This window comes from Sylvia atricapilla, chromosome 18, assembly GCF_009819655.1.
Source record: "Sylvia atricapilla isolate bSylAtr1 chromosome 18, bSylAtr1.pri, whole genome shotgun sequence".
NCBI classification, from domain to species: domain Eukaryota; kingdom Metazoa; phylum Chordata; class Aves; order Passeriformes; family Sylviidae; genus Sylvia; species Sylvia atricapilla.
Genome location: NC_089157.1, coordinates 7,571,107 through 7,591,963, shown reverse-complemented (window position 1 = coordinate 7,591,963; position 20,857 = coordinate 7,571,107). Strand labels below are relative to the sequence as shown.

The 20,857-nt window shown below is 46.4% G+C and overlaps 1 protein-coding gene across 1 annotated transcript; it reads right to left on the bottom strand.

Annotated features, from left to right (window-relative positions):
* Positions 1–1,979: 1,979 nt before the first annotated feature.
* NOG (noggin) lies at positions 1,980–3,826 on the bottom strand. The gene has a single exon (XM_066331829.1). It carries the CDS (start codon positions 3,275–3,277, stop codon positions 2,606–2,608), a length of 672 nt encoding a protein of 223 aa, XP_066187926.1. The 5' UTR covers positions 3,278–3,826; the 3' UTR covers positions 1,980–2,605.
* Between the last annotated feature and the right edge of the window lie 17,031 nt (positions 3,827–20,857).

Below are 20,857 nucleotides of genomic sequence, written 5' to 3'. Positions count from 1 at the left end.
AACGGTCACCAATGCACACTCAGCTCTGCACACATAAAAGAATTTAAATCTTGAAGCCAGCAGTCAGAGGTGGTTTCCAGATGAAGTCCCTGTCTGCCCCATTGCTGGGCTCACCGAGTGATAAATCACTGGGTGAGCCCCCTCGCTAAGTAGTGAGAATATTACTTCAGCAAAGTTTGCTAATGGGGCAAAGGACCTTGTATTGTAATCCAATGACATTTTCAACCTTCGGAGAACTTTTGTTGACATTCCCAAGTCCCTGGCTGCCATCCCAGCATGAAATAGTTTCTGTTCACATAATTCTCGTGTTTACCAGTCACGAAAAACTCTTGCTTTTTTTTTTTTTTTTTTAAATAAACCTTTTTTTTTTTTTTTTTTTTTTTTTTTTTTTTTGCAAGTGAAACTCTGTCTAAAAAAATATTGGCCCCAGGCATACAAGGTTTTGCATAAATTCATATGTGATGAATGGCTGATTTTAATGTTATTTGGGTATTTGTCAGAACCTAACAAATATACATGGTAATGGTGGTTCATAAACTTAAACATCTCAATATACCCTTTCTTCTGGAAATAAATTACGTTTGTTTGCCCTGCCTGGAGTCCTAAGGTAGCCGACATTAGGAATATTTTAAATGTGATCATCCATCCAGCATGTCTTTCAGGCGCCACGAAGATTAAATGAAAGAATCATAAGATGAAGGTCTTTAACTTTTAATCCTTTTACAATGAACCCTTAGATAGACATGGGGGCAGGGTGCCTTCTATGTGAGTAATAATGCCTCTATTCCTCTTCACTAGGTTAATGAATACCCTAAATGTCCCAAGATCTGATTTTCTACCCCCCTCCCAAAACTATTGAAATTAGAGCAAAGAGACGGGCGGCAAAACGCACTGAGAGACTGAGCGAGGGAATGAATATGCATTCGGAGATACCGAACTAAGCGTTAGAGAAAGCAAGGCTGGCTCGTCTTAATGAAAGACCCCGGCGTTTAAAACGATTAGCATAGATTCCCTCCGAGTTTTGGAGGAGAAATTAAAAAAAAAAAAAAAAAGTTTTTTTGGCTCCAAGATAAATAAGGAAAAGGTTTTCTGCACTGTCAGGCAGCCTTTGAAGAACACGTGGAGAGTTTGTTTTCGCAGTTGGTATCTACGAGATACAAACCGTCGGCTCTCCCAGCACGTAAAAGTCAAACAGGTCGCTAATTGGGCCGGGTCCTGACGGAGCCGCGGGGCTGTTGCCGGACAGGAGCGGGCCGGGCCCGGTTCCGCAGCACCGACGGCAGCGGGGAGCGGGCGGGGGCGGCCCCGGGGGGCGGGCCGGGAGCGGGCGGCGGCGGGGCTCGGGCTCACCGCGGCAGCACGGGCGGCACAGCCCGCTGCTCCCGGGCTGCGGGGCACGGTGCTCCCGGGCTGCCTCGGACGGAGGAGGCTCGAGGGAGGGGTGCAGTCCCCGAGCCCCGCAGCCCCGGGCAGCCCGTCAGGGTGGCGATGGCCCGGCGCTGGCGGGAGCCCAAAGAGTTAACCGGGCCGGGCGGTGTGCTGGGCTGTCACAGGATCAGGCTAATAACGTGTCTGTGCTGAAACCCCCCAAAGCCCAGGGGTCAAGTTTCAGCAGCGTCCCACCACAATGGTAGGTGTGAAAGACACGTGTCCCGTTGTAAATGAAATGTCAAGCGGTTAAAAGAAAAATCCCCGAGCGCGCTGCCGCCGCGCTCGCCGGGGCTGCGCGGCCGCGGGAGCGGCTCGGCGGGGGACGGCGCAGCGCGGAGCGGGCGGACCCTCCGCCGGCCGCCCCCGGCCAGCGCCCGCCGAGCTCCGGCCGCGTAGGTGCGGCACGGCCGCTCTAACAGAGCCGTGAGCAGGTTCCCACCTCCCCCTGCCACCACGAAGCGCCCTGCTGAGCGTGGAAAACGAGGAGGAGAGAGAAGAAAGCCCCCCCGACGGCGGCCAAACCAAAAAGCAAACAGAATCCAAACGGCTCGTGTTTTAGTGGTTGACTTTAATTCTGCACTGCACTTTTACTACAAGGATATAAAGAATAAATAGCAGATACTCTTCATTTACATAGGATTAAGTCATTCAAACTGTTCTCTCTATTTACAATAACATTGTGCTCTAGGCGTTTATTCATTCTTATTTTAAATCTAAAGTCCGTAAGGAAAAAGAAAAAAAAAAAAAAACCCTCACACACACGCTTTCCGAATAATGGAAAATAGCTTTAAACGTTTTCTTATCAAAAAGCTCGGTTTGTATTTTTAACCATTTTATTAAAAAAAACAAAACAAAAAACCTACTTCGCCAAAGCGAAGCAACTTCTCTCTGGAATATAAATACAAAAAAAAAAAAAAAAAAAAAAAAAAAAAAAGATACATTAGGAACGATCAGGGTAATAGTCTTGAAAATACAGTAGACGCTGATTATTTCACGTATAATACTGACCTTTTAATAGTATATTAAACCGGTGCCATATATACACACAATATACATTCTCCTACACGTTACAGTGCATTACAACGTTAACCAGAAAGCAAATGTCTTTTATTTCTGTTGCAGCAAAGGTCCACGTGAGTCCGCTGGAGAAGGGGCGCGAAGGGAAGTGCCAGCCCTAGCAGGAGCACTTACACTCCGAAATGATGGGGTACTGGATGGGTATCCATGTGCATCTCTGCCCGCCCCGGCGCTGGCACCTCCACCTCAGGATCGTTAAATGCACGGACTTGGCAGGTTTGCAAACCATGCCTTCGGGGACTGAACAAGACCTTTTACTGTAGCAGCTGCCCACTTTGACATACCGGGGCCAAAAGCGGCTGCCGAGATCGTTCCACGTGTATAGGACCGGGCAGAAGGTCTGGGACCAAAGCCACATCTGCAGCTTTCTGCGCAGCTTCTTGCTCAGCCTGTGCTTCTTGCCCGGCTGCAGCCCGTCGTAGAACTCCAGCCCTTTGATTTCGCTGGGCATCGCTCCCGAGGGTCTCTGCCTGAGCAGCAAGTCCAGCTCAGCTAGATCGTCCACTCCGAGCCGGTCCTCGGGCAAGGAAACAGCCATAAAGTTTGGGTCGAAGTGTCCGCCCATGAGGTTCCTTAGCAAGGTCTCGTTAAGATCCTTCTCCTTGGGGTCAAAGATAGGGTCCGGGTGCTCGATTAGATCCACCAAGGGCAAGTTGTCGCTGGGAGCCGGTCGGATGTGCAGATAGTGCTGGCAGGCGCCCTGCTCTAGCCGGAGACCCAGCAGAACCACCAAGGCGTATAAAGTCACAAGGCACTGGGAATGATCCATCCTTGGGAGACCGGTGGGGGGGAGGGGGGGGGGAGGGAAAGGGGGGCTGGATTCACCAAACAGCAAGGGAAGAAGGTGCAAGCAAATACATCAGAAAACTTGTACGAGGATATCCAAAATAGCTCGTCTTTGAGGGGGATCACCTCCACTCGCCGCACCAGCAGCAAAGACAGCCCCCTGATAAGCCCAGAGAACAAGCCCCCTGCAAACACTCTCTCTTGCAGGCTTCTCTATAAAATTTCTCCTGGTGGAGCCGCTCCAAAATTCTGTTGCTGCTGCTTCTTCTCGCCCTTCCCGGCAACGGGAGATGCCTCTTTTTGTTGCGAATCCTGTTTGCTGCTGCCGCTCCTCGTTGTCTGCCCGTGCGTGTGGAAGAAGTTGCTGCCGATTCTTCCTCCCCGCTCCTCTCCGCCGTTTGCAAAGCAGCTCCTCAGCAGCAACAGCAGCCACGCACGTTGGCACCAGTTTGTCTGCTTTGCAAGGACCCAAAGCCTTTAAATTTCCTGCACTTTCAGCTTCATCTCCATGGAAACCACAGACTCTCTCCTAACCCACCCCACCCCCCTTAAAAAAAACCCACACACACACAACACAACCCCCACTCCCACAAAAGTCCAGGAGAGCGCGGCTTCCCCCTTCCCACCGGCAGGCACCCTCTGCTGGGGAAGGCTGAGGCGGGAGCCGCCGCCTCCCCCCGCCCTCCGCACGCCGCCGCTCACGCGAGCCGCCGCGCCCCGGGAGATGCTGCCCTGCCCGGGGCAGCCGCCGGCAGCTCCGCCCGGCCGGGCGCCCGCTCCTCGGGCCGCCGGCTCCGGGCTCGCCCCGGCGCTCTCCCCGTGGGCGCGGAGCTCGGCCTCTCCCGCCCGCCCGGCGCAGGAGCGCGGCCCGGCCGCCCGCGGAGGGCAGCGGCTCTGCCGGCGCTCGGCGGGCCGCCCGCGCCCTCCCGGCCCGTCCTGCGCGGCGCCGCCTGCCCGGGAGCGCACATGGGCGCGGGGCGCGCTGCCCGCCCGCGGGGCCGCTGCGGACGCTGTGCCCGCGGCGCCGCCGGGCGCCTTCCCGGGCGGAGCGAGCCCTCTGCTGGCGGCGCCGCGCCGGGCCGGGGGCTGCCCGCCCGCGGGCCGGGGGACACCGGCACAGCGCGGAGCGGCGGGATGCCCTCGGCGCCGGAGAAATTGGGGAAGAGCCTCCCGCGCCGCGCGTGTGAGCGCGGGCAGAGCACCGGCGGTGCTGCGGGTGGGAGGAGGCGGCTCCCGAGGACTCCGCGCTCACCTCGGGGGTTACGGCCGGGTGGGACCCCGAGTACGGACCTGCGGTCCCCCGAGACGAGCCCTGGAGCTCGGCTCCCATGGCGGATGCTCCGGGAGACCGCCCGGCCCCGCCGCTCTCTCCGGAGCACTTGCTTAGCGATTTTCTAGGGAGTTGGCTAAGACTTCTTCATCAGAAACGCAATTTCCAGTTATGCCCTCAGTCCGTACAGGAAAGACGGAAAGTGCCTCAATGGCAAACACGTAAAACAATTTAAAATTTGATACTAAATGCCACTTCCATGGCAGAATTACTGTCTCGCAAAGAGCACTTACACGGCGTGGCAGGCAGTATGGCTCTAAGGCTCTATTACGGTTTGAGTAAAATTTCCTGAAGTGCTTGAATCCCATTCCTGCAGGCTATTTAGGCACTTAGGAGCCTAAGTTTAATGGGACTGAAGCTAAGCCATTTCACCTAAATTATTTATACATTTGTTTAAATCTTAACCTTCAAATTTAGGTTCATTATGAAAGTAATACATAGATCAAATTACCAAGATTGAGTGTTTTTTATAAAAATTATATTTTTTCAACTATTTTCACTCCCAATTTTCAATTTAAAATAATCCTTAACTTTGCTTTATTCTGGGACATATAGGGCATTTTATAAATAATACATAACTTAAAAAAATTACATGAGAAAGAGGGAAAGCTGACCTAAGGTCAACACTGTGAAAGAGCCTCAAAGTGATGCTGCTACAATGTCAGTCAAAGATCTGCTGGAATTTTATTACAATTTTTTTTCACCTGCAAGTTGAGGTCTCTACCTTCACCCAGACCCTGATAAACCTTAATTGCTGAAATTTGCCATAAAACTTGGCCCTGGATATAAATGAGAAGCCACACCTCAGAAACACAACAGAAGCAAAAATTCAGAAGTTACATCTACTGGCTTGTATTTTTTTTTAATAATAAATTCAGTTTTACTCATCTAGTACTTGAAACCAATTCTTTAACTACTAGTCTCTTAAGTCTAAACAGCAAAGCTGATAAGGCCTGTGTTCCATCTATTCCATGCCAGATGTTTAAGATTCCACATTCAAAACTGTGACCCTAAGCAAGGACTGGAAGACAAGACCTTTTCCTCCTCAACCTGAGTTACCTGTATGAAGAAATGTTTCTGGAATGAGGGTCTTTAAGCCTCTCTGTCCCTCTTTAAGCCCCACATCTGTTCTGAGCGGAGCAGGTTGGGGCTCAGTAATTCCTCAAGGGGGGGTATCTGCCTTGCCTCAGGTGCACTGGGCTCCTGGAGAGGTCGTGAAAGCTCGAGGGATGCAAAAGTGACAGAAGTCACTTGTGGCCCAAGAATTTCTTGGTGGGATGGCTGACAGAAGGACTGGGGAAGAGCTGCCAGTAGCTCTGCCAGAGGCCTCTGGGTCAGAGAGAAAAGAAGCTGGTTTATTCCAAGGCTTGCTGAAAGCAGCAGTAAATGAAACCTGAAGGTAAAGGGCGTGATCCAGGGTCTGTGTATGATGCCAGCCCTTGCTGGGACAGGGAGAGGGGCCAGCAGCTCACAGAGGCCTTAGCGGGTCGTTCTACTGGCAATGATGCATAAAGCAGAGTAGAACAACTCCCTTTGCTTCAGCTTTATTGGTTCTGGAGTGCTGTCGGTAGTAAAAATGTGTTTTTTCAGTAGACAAAGCAAATACAACCTTCAAGGCACACAGGAAGCCAGTGTGGGCTAGAGTAAGATGCCACTTCTTCAGGGTCACGTTGCTGATGAGGAGAGAAGAGGAATGCAGCCTGCACGGCTCTGGAGGCACAGCTCTGAAAACACATTATGTAAGCAGCTGACTTCAGTCCACAGCAGTGAGGATGCACAGAAACAATTCAGAATAGATTTGTTTCCTGTTAAATCTACTGACAGAAAATGGCCTGACCTACTTCACCCAATCCAGGGCTCAGGGACATCCCTCTGAATTCAGCCCATGGTGTCAAATCAGCCTGGTCTGCAAGCAGGGGTCTTAGGCATGATGCATGCACGACTCTAAAACACAGAGGGAATCTCAGAGACAGTAATAAAACACTGCAAAACTGGCATGAAGAACTAAGCCAGGTGTGATTGGCAAAGCTGTGCCTTCCTTAAGAGCGGAGGCTTCCTTAAAAATATTCTTGCTTCCCTTTATACTTAAAAATTATTTCAATCATGCTCTCATTGCCTTTTGCTTCTTGTTTTAAAAAAATACATTGACATGAAGCAATTGTTAAGAAAAGGAAGGGAAAACCCAACAGCATAACCAAATGAGTTCTCTGCTCAGGTGTCATGCAAATTTCTCCTATGGCTTTGAGCAGCACATTTCATAGCTCTGCCTTTCATTATCTATAGAGCAGAAATGCTAATCCTTGCGTCTTTCATGGAAGTGTTGGAGAGTTTGATTAGATGCTACCAGTATCAATGGAACAATGCAGAGGGAAGAGTTTCCTGTTTTACTAAAATTGTAGAGGAAACCTGTGTTTGAAAGAGCAGACAGCTGAATTAAAATCACTTCAATTTTAGTCTTAGGTCCTAGCAAGATGCTAGTTTCCTCCTCCTTTATACACCTGTATAAATTTTGTAAGGAATTCCTTTTCTACCGTTTTTAAGAAATACTGAATCCCTAAAGAAATTCGAAAGGAGATGCACAGCCATTTTGCATAGTCCAGATATATCAGATGACAAATCTACAATATGAGCTATCAAGGGTCATGTATGACCTTCCCAGGAATCCATGTACCAGAGGTAGAAAAATCACCATTCTACTAATTTGAAACTACATTTTTTAGTGTGGAAAGATTCAGGGAGATTCTGCTGGATCTATGAAATGTGGTGCTTTGTCCCTCTTCCCTCATGAGGAAGGTACCTCATCAATTTCCCTGCCCCTTTCCTGACACACAGAATGAGGACTGTGCTGAAGATTACAGCGTTAGCAGGTGATCAACTGCTCTGATGGAAAACAGTTTTGAGTCAAAAACCTTGGAAGGTAAAACATATTTTGAGAGAGCAAAGTTCTACCTTGAATGGAGACACAGAAGGATACATTTGGTCAACAATCTGTATCTACAGTGATAAATAATATATAAATAATATATTTTGAAACTAAGCTCTGGGATGAATGTTTTATAGTGGAGTAAATCCTTAGATGACTAATGCATTAAAACAATTAAGAAAAAAACAACAACATAAAAGGAGACCTCACAAAAAAAAGTTATTTTTTAGTCTTTTAAGTACAGCTACACATAGATCTATCCATTGCCTTAAATGAATGTCCTTAAAGAATTGTTGTATTTTTCTCATTACATGTCATTCTTCCTCCTAAAACACTGTGCCTCCTTGATTCTCAGCCCACTCTCCTCTTGCTTCTGCATTTTTCCTAAGGTATAGACTTTTGTCTTTAGACCAGAGCTTGTGCATTCATCTGCTGATAAACTGTTTATCTTAGCTTTTATGAGGGCGCCTTGCTGCAAGCCAGCCAGAGACAGGATCCTGGGTGTTTGTCTTTTTTTTAAAAGAGGGTCCGGGAAGTGACGGGTATTTATACCTCCCTTGGCTCTATATATCATGGGAGGTGGAACTCCACTGTCTGTGTTTCTTGCTTTTTCTCTCAGCAGTGTCTTCTGCCATAAATCTGAATCTCTCAGAACAGAGTTTTCTTGGCTACAGCCCCACTTGGAGGAATTGGTTTTATTTATTTATTTATTTATGCAAAAGGTTTGCAGTAGAGGAAATCCAAAGTTCTTCTAAATCCTCCCCCTCCTCTACCCCACCTAAACTCCCTACTTTTTGTGCCAAATCCTAACATCTCAGCAGTCAAAAGAAGAGACCAACGTCTCCCAGTGTGCAGACCAATTCATTACGGACAGGGAGGCCAGTGAGAGAATTGGAAAAGATGAAACAGAAACCAAGGCATTTTCTAGGTAAAAAATGACACTTACATTTACAAGCAATGGCTCCTGAAGGGGATTTGAATTTCCGCACAGGCAACTTTGTTTATCCAAACAAACTCCCTGTGGCAGCATATATTACATATATACACACATGGCAGGCAGGAATGTATTTATTAATTTTAGTCAGCCTGGTCATTAAGATAAACATCTATTGAGATAAACCAAGTTTTTACTATTCCTTTTTAATAAAAAACTGAAGACAACTGAGGGACAAAGATTCAATGAATTCAAAATACAGCAGCCCTCCAATCAAGCCGTGTGTTCATGGGAGTGATTCATTGATGCCAGTTACTGAATAACCCTGATATATAACATTTCTTACCTCTGATATTTAAAAAGACCCCCTCGCTTTTTTAGCACCAATGGAGCCCTTCAAATGTTTTATTGCTAATTGTCTAATGCTGCGTGATGAATGACTGCTTGACTGAAAATGACAACCCCTTTTCTCTCAACTACTTCATTTTCCTGGCTCCAGTGGGGGTGAAGAGGAAAAAATAAATCCAATTACATCATATTTAGCCCTTTGGTTATGAATGAAGGAAAACTAAAACTTATTTAAAAAGTGCTTCTATCTACATAGTTCTGAGCCCCCAGGTCCCCTGCACACAGTAAATGTTGCCTCACATTCTGGTATAAAATGTTCCAAGAGACTCATGGGTTTTGTGGAAGTACAAAGTCCAAGAGGCAGGGTCTAATCCTGATCTGAGAGCCAGAGGGAACAGGATCCCAAATATATCTGACTCAGAAATCCTGGACTAAATGTAGAGTGGCTGCACTTTATGCTCACAAGAAGTATCCTGGGTACAGTGTAATAAAAGAGCAGAATTTAGCCTGTATATAGAACAACTCCTGGCTAGGGTTTTGCCTCAAGAATTAATGCAGCAGCAGAAGGTCCCCTAAATTCAGAACCACTGCTTTATTAGAAAGTCTTTAAATTTGCTCTGGCTAGAAAATGTGCAAGGATGAAGAAGCTTTATCAACTAGAAAAAGATTAAACTGCATGTCGTTCCCCAGCATTTTGTATTATCACTCCTTTCCAGCTTCTTATGCTTTATCCCTTCAGGGAATCTGATCTCTTCAAAAAGAAGGAGATCACGATGATCAGGCAGAGTTGTGTGCATAGCATTATCTCTGCAGCCACTATAAAATGTCCCAAGATCCAAACCCACAGTGGCTGGGCTGGCTGTGAAAAGATCTGTGTTCAAGAGGAGACTTCTCAAAGAAACTTGTACCTTTAGTGGCACATGGAATGATTTCTCCTTTCTCTCACAAATGATGAAACAGGCACAGTCAGGGGGGTATGGGATTAATTCAGATATAGAAACAGACATTTGTGTCTGAGACTGATTCCAAACCTGCCAATGTTCAGTAGGAATCTCTGGGATGTGTTTCTTTGGCTTGGGAGTTTCAAGTCTTTGCATCTGAAGGCAAAGGGACCCAGGCGAGTAAAATAATGAATCTAGGCTTCCCAGACACAGATCTGACATTTGCTCTCTCCCTCTGACTCAGGCTTTGACTGGGTTCAGGGATTAATTAGGCCATGCAAACGAGTTCGGTTCTCTCTTCTGGCAACCTGGTCACGTAGGGAACCCCCACCCCTCCCCTTCCCCACACTCTCCTTGCCCATAATGAGGCATGACTGTAGTAAAACAAGTCTTTTGATGGTGCCTCTTCTCATCACTTTCAAGACAAACAATGTCTCAGAAGCCCCCCAGCTGCTTTTATTTTTTTTATATCTACAGTTACATCTTGGGTGTGTTTACTCATCCTCATTAAATATGTTGTTCCCCTCCCCCCCCCTTTTTTTAAAAAAAATATCCTTTCTTTATTGCAGTTTAGACAAAACATCAATTACAGGATAGAGTTAAAAGCTTTTGGGTATTGAGCAGCATCCACAGTCTCTAAAAGAGAATTGACAGGGGGTATAGGAGGGTACAGCAGGAATATGAGACAAAAAGCCCCACAGCACACAGAGAAGTCACAAATTACTGCTTTGCTTACAGCACAGCTTTGCTTATGTACGGTGAAGTTCCTCTGATAAGCCTGAATAAGGACTTTATGGTTTTCTTTTAAATAGAAAATATTAACAAGTAACTGTAATCCTCCTCCTTTGAACACAGTCAGAAAGAACGAGGATGGCACCAGAAGAAAAAAACAACCCATCACAGGACTAACAAGCACGGCTTTCCTGCATAGGCATAGGTCAGGATGCTTTTCTTTCGAGTGTTACTGAAATAATGACATTTAACTGATCTTTGCTGCTTAGCACGTGCCCATCATCTTTTGAAGTACTTGTTCTCATAATAAACACATCAGCAGTCAATAACATGCCAAACACAATGGCATATATTTTGACTATTATTTGTTCTCTTTACGTGTATCTATGCATGTGCAATTGTTCCCATGGAGGAACACCCTTCCCATTTCTCCCATTCTTGACAGAGTAGTGTTCCAGATACATGATCCTGTTCTGATTTGCAAAAAGATCAAAATCAAACTAAAAAGAGCATTGCACTGGCCACTCTGGAAGTGCCTCATGAGTTCTCTCTACTTTGAACATGAAGGTTAACTTCGGTCAAAACAATGAACATTTTAACTCAAATACGAGATATTGAAACAGGCTCAGACAAAGGATTCAAAGAAGAGAGATGCCTTTGTAACAGAAAAAAGAAGCAAAAGGAAGAATGCTGCATTTAAAGCATCTCTCATGGCAGGGATGGCTTTTTAAGCCACTTTCACTTAAGGTCTCTCCAGTTTTCTCATCAAAAAAGAAAGTAGGAATAACCTTGCTCAGCAGACCGTAACCTAAACTGCTCTCCCTAGGGAGACAGATATTGGAGTTTGCCTATCATCATTCTTGTGTGAGATCTCTTGAACAAACAAATAAATAAATAAATACCTAGCAGCCTTCCCTGATGAGCCGAAGAGGGCCCTGGTGTGCCTAGGCTTAGGTCCTGCCCGGTGCTTACCGCTGCAGGACCCGAAGGGAGCAGGCAGGGGGGCGAGGTGGGGGCAATCACCCTCCAACACCGGGAACTGTTTGTAAATTACCCTAAGCTTCCCTTAGTCATTATTCCATTAACTGCCTCTTGGTAGATCTGTCAGTAACTAAGCTGGGACTTATTTGTAGAGAATCAGAGGCTATTTGCAGCACTAAGTGAGCCATGAGAGCGAAAGGGTTTGGGATTTATTTGTAATTACAGTCGGATTTTTTTCTTCTTCTTGCTTGGACCCCACTGGTACTTTCATTCACATTCCCTAAGCTGAAGCTGGCGCCAGGATCATAGGCTGGCCCTGTGTTTATGTCATTGAGACTAGGACAATATTTCAGTGTGGAGCCAGACCGCAGGGATCCACTCTATAAAACCCTCACTAAAAATAGACAGCCGCCCTGCCCCCAGGCCCGCGGACCGCCGGCTCCCTGCGTGGAGCGCAGCCCTGGGCCGGGCCCGGCTCAGCCCCCGGCCCTGCCGGCCCTACATCCCCCTGCCCCCTGCCCTGCCACCCCCTGCCCTGCCACCCCCTGCCCTGCCATCCCCTGCTCTGCCGTCCCCCAGCCCCCGGCCCCGCTTCCCCGGCCTCGGTCGCTCTGAGCAGCTCCTGGAGCCGCTCGGGCTGCAGCCGGCAGCATCCTGATGGATGCTCTGCTCCCTGACCGCTCCCTGAGAGCTGATGTGGTACCTCGAGGTGCCCGGCCTCCCTTTGCCCCGAACCCTGCCTCCCCTGCAGCAATCCCCGACCAGCCCTGCAACACTTCTGATCATTCAGCAGCACCAAGCTATGAGTTATCCTAACACCCCAGTTGTAATTGGGAGAGCAAGAGACACCTGAAAATATCAGTGCTTGGGACACCTCCTTTCCCTCTGTAGCGTGTATAGAGAGACCCAGGAGGACAAAAATGGGTTAAAGACTTCACCTCTGTCTGATAAATCTTTCCTGCAGCAAATTAAAACACGAGCTGAAAATTTCCATCTCATAGCTGTCAATTTTATTCAGATGCATGGACTGGGGCAAATCATTCAGCCTTTTCAATGCCAGTGGTGCATGATCTCTCAGCTTGGAAGGATAAATGTAAATTGTGTAATGTTTATTCTGATTAGTTCAACAGCTATACCAGATAAGATAAAAGGTACTTAATTTTATAGGTAAGAGCCTGAACCTGCAGCCTAGAGCCTGACATTGGAAGTGGCTTAATTCAAGAAGCCTGTGAAGTGACAGAAAAGCTTCACATACATTTTAATGGGCAACAGAGCCTTTCAAAAGACAGCAACAAAGAGCAGTCAAGCCTCTTGATTCCCTGAGATCCCTGTTTGCCTAGCTGATGAAAAAGCAGCAGATGGTAGTGTGCATGCTTGTACACATCCCTGAGCAGGGATGCTGCCAATGAATGTCCAAGAGGAACAAACTCCTCAGAACTGCTTTCTGCCACTGAACCACTGTCCTGGCATAGGTCCTGTTTATCAAGTCAGTAGGACCCTGATGAGCTCAAACCAGTGGCAAGAGGCAGGTTTGATTGGCTAGAGGAGCCCATCTCATTCTCTCTCCCATGGCCCAGGACAACCTGACTGTTCTCCACCTGGGCTGCATGGCTCACTGCTGACAGAGGTGCAGCCAGTCACCACCTGAACTGAAGAGATGGTTGCACAAATCTATGATAGAACTGAAAACTGAGCTCTGAAATCCCTATCAGTGCTTTAAAATCCTGCAGTGCCACGTGCCGCTGCTCATAATGAAGGTTGACTTTGATTTGATTGGTTTAAATTAAATAATTCGCTAGATAAAGAAGCCATTTTGTACAAGGAGATAAGGCTATTGTAATAATGGACTGAGAATGCTGGAAAAGGCTGTTTTGAAAATTTTCAAAACATCAAGAACAGGTATACAGTAGTATATAAGGACAGCTGTAGTGTTGTAAAAAGATTTATCTGAACCATTGGTAAGATAATCCAACAGATTTCATACAAACCAGTCCCTTTTCTGCACCATGCTATGGGTAGTCATTGTTTGCTCAGTGATTATTCTGTTGAGTTCAGTTCCTTCAGGTCTATTGGAAAAGATGGGGCATGACATATCCTTATGGATATGATTGTCTGGTAAAAAAATACTGAAGATATAAAATCTGTGAGTGAAATAGAAATGAAGGCCAGCTTTGAGATGTAGGCATGGCAGGCAGGAAGATGGTGATTAACTGGAGATAGGTTGAAGGACAGAAAACAAAAAAAACCCAAGAATGCAGTCTGTCTCCACCCTGCCAAGGCATCAAGGAAAAAGTAGATAAGAAGAGTAGTCTTTAGAGTTTAGAATATAGGATGATATGGTAATTTAGTAGTTCTCATAGGCTGCATGCAAAGTTTGTAGGTTTTGTATCTTGCACTGGTTGGTCACTGTAAATTAGAATATTCAACACAAAAGGAGATACAATGTGTTGGAACAAGGTCCTCGCTCTCTTCTCTTCTTGTTCTTTTTTCCTCTTCCTCTTTGCCCCTTCTCTTGCCCGCTCTCTCCCTCTGCTTCTTCTCCCTCCCTCTCTCCTACTGCCCTGACCCCAGCACTCTTCTTACCTCCCTTACCCCTCATAGCTTTTTTACCTCCCTCACCTCATACCCCCCTCTCTCTTTCCCTCTCTCTTTGGGGCTTCCCTTCAGCCGAGGCTGGTGGCTGAAAGCACTCCTCTTTACCCACCACCCTTGCAATAAAACCACGTGTCTCTGGAATATCTCAGGGCTGCAGAGTTCCTTGTCCCTGCCATCCACGGATGCCCCTACAAGGTCCTTCTGCCACCATGCTCTTCCAGTGAAACCTATCAGGTGAATGTCAGCGCAGTGTAACCAGGATCCCTCTGCAGTGGGCATTGGGCATGTGTTGAACAGCAGGTCAGGGTGTGCATTCTTGATCATCTCAACAGATAGCACAGACAGAACTTGAGAACATAAAAGGAAGTAAGCAAATCAGCTTGCCCAAGGTCATAAACCAGCAAAACCAAGAAGAGGAGCAGTTGCTGTCTTTTGTAGAGTATCGTGCTGGCAGGGATAGACTACAGGGCCTCATGGATATTATAGCATGTTCTGATTTCATTACAGTGGAAGTTACTCATCAGTTAGAAATATAATTGTTGCCTTTGTAATACTTCTCATTATTTTGTCTCTGCTTTGCAAATACCCACCCTGGGGATAGAGGACCTTCAACTACCTTTAGTCAAAAGTGTGATGTAGAAAGGAATGAAACTGAATTGTCTTGGTGTGGAGGAAGCACATTTTTGATACTGGACCATGTTCTGTCATGGGCCATTATTGTTTGAAAAGCAGCTTTGAATTGTTCTCACACTTCATGCTACAGCTTTTCATTATTTGAGCAAGTGCCATTTGTTCCCCTCACTTCTTTCTACAGTCAGCGTATGGACTTCTTTTACACCTCTGTGCTGGTGCAAGTGCACCTGACAATGGATATTCAGTGAAAGGAAACTGTTGCAGAAACAGGACCCCCTGATTTGTTACAGTAATTAGATGATCAGACCCAAGCAGAAGATTACAGGAAGATAAAGGCAGCACTTGCAGGAAGTGAACATCATCACAGCAAAATGAATTCTCTCCTGGCTTCTGCCACGAATCCCAGTGCAGTAGCATGAAAGCAACTGAAAACTTTCCACAGATGGCCACTTAATGTCTATGTCTCATTTTCAACAACACTTAAGCTATGCAGCCCCAGTTGGGCTCCATTCATAGCAGGGTGTGCATTCACAACAGCTGCAGTGCAAACCAACTGGAACTGGGCTTTGAACACATAAATGAAATACCAGCTCTTAGGTGGTTTGAATAAGCACAGCCACAATTAGGGGATACTTGATAACTTTTGACTGGAGACCATCTATGTCTTGGTTCTCCAGCCATAAAACAACACCACACCCATGATGATCAAGGGAGTATAGAAAAAAGATATCCTTTGAAAGACTTGTTATTTATTTTATTGTAATACCTAAAAGCTTGCATGTGGACCAGCCATGTTTGGTGTTCTGCAAATGTGTAAGAAAAAGGCATCCTTGCTCCCAGAAAAATTTATAACATAAGTTAAACCTTTGAGGTAGCAGATGGCAGGAGAGAAGGTAGAGAATGAAACAGAACCATCTTCTGGTTTGCCTCAGCACACCTGTACCTCAGCACCTATGCTCCATTTTTTTCCCAGATAAAACAGAAAAAAACCCTTTTAAAAGAAGGCTTAAAAACAGATTCTGTGATATGACCCAGGAGAAACTTCTGCACAGCCTCTGCATGAGGCTATACAGACTGTGCTCCCTACATTTTGATGAACACAGTCTCTTTCAAAAAGTTAGTGCTGGGAACTGCCAGAGAATTTAAAAGTTTTAAATAATGCTGAGAGCTGGAGGGGCTGTCTCCACACAGAAACGGTACCACAGTAAGAGGAAAAAAAAAACCTGTCTACACATACTATAGAAAGACACAGTGATTTGAGTTTTCCACATAACCCCAAACAAAGTCTCTATTATAGTTTTGTTTACTCTTTGTCTGTTGCTTGGCCACCCTGGTCAGATGTCAGAGCTCACTATCTCTCTGGCCCTAAGCACAGGATTGCTCCCATCACAATCACTTTATTATGTGATGGCTTTCCCAGCTAATTTGAAAGGCAATCATTTATCTTAATCGTAATCTTAATAGAAAGGTTGTTCTGAATCTGCAGATCTCTGCAAAGGCTATAGGAAGACCAGGGAATTTAGCAATCATCTGGATTTTGTAAATATTTTCAAGGTATTGCAGGTATCTGTTGTGGGAGCAATCTGTGGATTCTCTTGGAAAGTTTATGGGAATGCATTCTTTCAAATCATTACCCAGCCTTTCTCCCTGCCCTCTACCATTTCAGGACAGGAGTGCATATACAGTTCTCTCTTTTCCTTGGCATCTGGACAACTCTTCTACTGTCACTGCCCTGGAGTCCTCAGCTGGCATAAGAATTCCAAAATAAATGAGCGTGTTGTAATCAGGAGAAAAATATTGTGTCCTTGTGGTGTTGATGTTTTTGCAGCTCAGCTTCTCAATGGCCACCACAAGTTGAGCTGCATATTTCTTTACAAAAATATGCCTGCACTGATAACTTGGCAGGCCCTCTTTGAATAGACATTTAGTTACTTAACTGCTCACTGTTGCCAACAATGTTCAGTTGATGAACCAGGGAAGAAGGAGCACCTTGACAAGCAGCACATGATGGCAGCAGGACAGTGGGCTCTGTGGCCAACAGACCTTTACTGTGGATCTGCTGGTCAAGAGGTTTTGGAGAGGTTCTGTAAAACCCAAAAACTAATATAGGAGTAACATTATAGCAGAATGTTTTTAAAGACACAAAGATACTCACTAAATATCTCCTAAGTTTAAGCATATTTCAAGAAACCACATAAATGAAATAAGCCTCAGCACATAATTTATAAACCTGCCCACAGGCAACTGAAGAAGAGCACGAGCCAATACTCAAACCCAGCACGGAAGTACTTAAAGGTGTGTTGCTGCGTAAAGTCACACAGCCTGAGGGAACACAGTACCCAGAGAACTCAAAGGGCAAGGATGGGATTTTTAAAGAGCTCACTGTTGGCTCAGCTCTGCCAGCTTTCACTCCTGCCAAGCTACATCCAAAAAGGCAGGTCTTACTCATCTCCCAGCACCAACACTCCTGTTGGAGCCACTTGACTTCCAGAATCTGTCATTTCTTCCAAAGAATGAAGTTGTGTTCCAGTTTTCAATAGAATTGGATGCAAAAAGTCCCAATTTATTTATTTTGTAGCCTTGGTGTTTCTATATGTGTTTTTGCTTGCCTCCATCAATTCATACCAAAACAAGCTTCACAGTATGTTAACTTTCAATCTGTGTCTTTTTGCCAGCCTATGTATTTGTCAGGCTGGAAGGCTTAAGTCAGTATCACACTTCCAATAGTTTTCCAATGTCCTTTCCAGAGTCTCAGTGGGTTAACAAACCAAAAACTGGGGAAGAGTTAGCATGGAGAGCTGGAGGAGATGCTCCCACACCTGGGTGGGCACTGCACAGAAGCAAGGTCACCATCTGGGCAAGTGTCCCTGCTGAGAGATGACAACCTGACTGAGCAGAGCACCCTGTCGTGCCCCAAACTGGGGCAGCAGCATGAAGGTATTGGTGCACTACAGCTCTGGGTGCTCTGCACCTCCAGAGGCCTCTGGTCATCAGGACAGGGACACAGAGCCACAGAGGAAGAGCTGCAGCCCAACTAAAACATTTTTTCCACGGCTGTCGATTTTTATTACAAAAGGGCAGAGGCTGTGTATTATGAAAGTCCACAGAATATGAAGCTAAAAATAAACTGCAAAGCATCACATGGAGGCTAAAACTGCCTCACTTCGGTGGTTGCTAACATGTTGGATATTCAGACTGGTTAACAATGTAGACCAGAATAATTCCTGTATGGATTAAAGCACAGGAGATACTAACTGTCACACCAGCAGCGCTGGCTAAATTGTGTCCACCAATGTACACCAGGATGGGGAGACTTGGTTCTTACCACACCAATTTCACATTGAACAGTGGAAAGGGCAAATCAATATTCAGCAAGTTTCTCCAAAAGTGAACTGTAATCCCTATTTCACTCTAAAGTGCTCCAGTACACTGACACTGGGGTTCAGAAGGAAATTCCTTGTCCATGTTAGGACACCTCTATGATCCATACCCTCCTCATGAACTGAACAGGATGTCAACTAATAGCTCTTAGTCACCTTTTGGTAAAGTGAACTAGAAAGGGTTGCCTAAGTATCTTGTTCTAAGGTATAGTTTTCATCTCCTGAATCATGCTTATAAACGCTTACCAATCCTTTTGAACCTTTCTGAAGTCTTAACTTCCAGAACAGGATGAAATACTTTACTACCTGCATCAATATGCATTGATTGGGATCTGTATGTAGTAAATCTGGTCATTTGGCAAAGAACTGAAGTTAAAATAATTGGTTAAACCACAAAACGAGGAGACATCTAGCAAGAAAAATACCAGGAAAAGACATTAAATTCATACTTTAAATGAGATTTTTAACATGAAAACTGAAAACTAGATTATCGTCTACTTGGATTGTAATCAGGTAGCTGAGGCTCATCACAGTTGTACTCTCTCACTGAAATGAATCTTCAGGTTGTTTTTAAAATTAGTTGCCAAAACTAAAATATCTTTTCCCCAACATTGATTGAACTGATTTTTTTGTAAATTGATTTAGCAAATAATGTAGAGCAGGTTGAAAATTAAATTAAAAGCTGTCCCAGAAACAATGGCTCTCCCATCAGCTTGTATATCTCAATAGCACAGATCTTATTTACTCCATATCTAATCCAAAGTGAAAGCTATCATCACATGGTAAAGGATATTCCATCCATAAATGGTAACTATGGCACCTTAAATGTCATTTTATGAAATTATTTTAACAATGCAATACTGGACACCGGATGCAATCTCTGCAGGATGTAAGACACCAGTGCATGAGATAATTTCCTTTTGAGCTGCTCCTTTTTCTGATGTTACGGGAGTTTGCAGATTGATTTTAAGGAAGAACATTGCCATAAAAACCCTAGCTGAGGAAATGTGCTATTAAAAACTTGTTGCATTAAACGTTTTATTTTATCAACATTGTTACCCAAGACTTACCTTGAAAGACGCAGATACAAGAACTGTGGTCTTTGGCTAAATCCAGAACTGTTTGTATCGATGCAAATATAAATTTGAACAAGCAATACATTTCAGCAGCCTCATCCTTTGAAAACCTTGAGACCTAAAGCCAGCACAATCAGAAATCATGACCAATTTGAGTTTACACAGCTCCGTGGATTAATGTTGGGGGGAAGTCAATAGCACTGAATTCACCCTGAATGTTAAACCCACGGATTGCCATGGCATTAGGGGCCAGGGATGAGCTCGGCCTGCTGTGGCTACGGCCATCTAATTCAATTAACATTTACGTTCTAAAAAAAAAACCCTCCCCATTTGCAAATCCTAAGTAATATGGTAAATATGGAACAAATTATCAGCAACAGCAGGGGAGATTTAAAATATGCATCTTGAGTTTGGAGTCGCTCAGGAACCTGCGGTGATGCAATCACTCAAACAGAGCGATCTTTATGAGTTTAGCTTTGCCAAGAATCCCTGTGCTAACCATCTTCCCGAGCCTGGGTGACACACAGCTGCCAAAACTCATCCACTGAGAGCAATGCCTGCAAGTTTTCGCACATCGGTTGTTTCCCAGCGACTTTAGAGTGCTACTTTTTTTTGCCGCTTTTTATCGGAAAACCTTTTTCAGCCCGGGGCGGCACAGAGACCACTGTACAGAGTTGAAGGCTGGCGGTGATGTCTGTGTTTGACGCTGTGTGTGACACCCAAGGCCGCTGTCCCATCCCACTGGTGCCAGCGCTCACCTCAGAGCCCCGAGGGCCAACACCTGCTGCGGCAGCGATCCACGCGGGTTAAACCTCAGCATGTCGGGGACAGGGGCCCGCCCTGGGGCCGGGATCCCGTGTGCGGTTTGTGAGGGATCCCCTGAGGGCGGCGCCGCTCCCGCGGGACCGCCATTGCCCGCCGCCGGCCGGCAGGGGGCGCCGCGGGGCGCCATGTTGGGCCGGCGTGAGGGGACACGGCGGGGCGGTGTGGGGACACCGGGGGCGTTCGGGCAGCGACCCTCGAACTGCCCCCACACCGGCCGTGGTTCAGGCAGCGACCTCCCGGCTGGCCCCACACAGTCCCCGTGCTGTATCACGCCAGGGACAGCAGACCCCGGGCTGTGGCACAGCGGGCATCGGGGCAGTGAAGGGCGGCTCGGCCCGTGTCGGTACCGAGCCCCATCCGAGCCTCCTCAGGACAAAGCTTTGTCCCCCACCGCAGGCTCGGTCACCGCAGCGGCATCACAGGCTCCGGGCTGCCGAGGTGTAAATCTGGTGTAAAGCTGTGCAGCTCTTAGAGCCGACCTGGCCGGCGTCACTGAAGTTGATGAGGACACACTGACCTAGGCTGGTAAAAATACATTTCTCTTTCAATGAAAATGAAGTGTTGCGAGGGGTGTCGCGGTGGCACAGAGGGCGATGTGGTGATTTATGATAAGGCAGGACGGGCTGGTGTCCTGCGCCCCGGGCAAAGCAGGAGTAAGTCGGGCAGCGCTGCTGCGCTTTGCTGCCCGTGCTGGAGCAGAGGTCTGCAGTGCTGAGCATCAAAACTGGGCATCAGCGTGCCAGGGTTTGGTAAAATTCCCTTCTCGGGTATCCAGGAAAGGGTGAGACAGGCTCGGCTCTGCAGCTGTGTAGAGGTTTGGCCCATGGCACAGTCAGGTCTCTCGTCACTGCCTGTGGCGATGGGC

What these genes read in the sequence shown, in the direction of transcription:
- NOG (XM_066331829.1), bottom strand. Translation starts at nt 3,277, where the DNA reads ATGGATCATTCCCAGTGCCTTGTGACTTTATACGCCTTGGTGGTTCTG.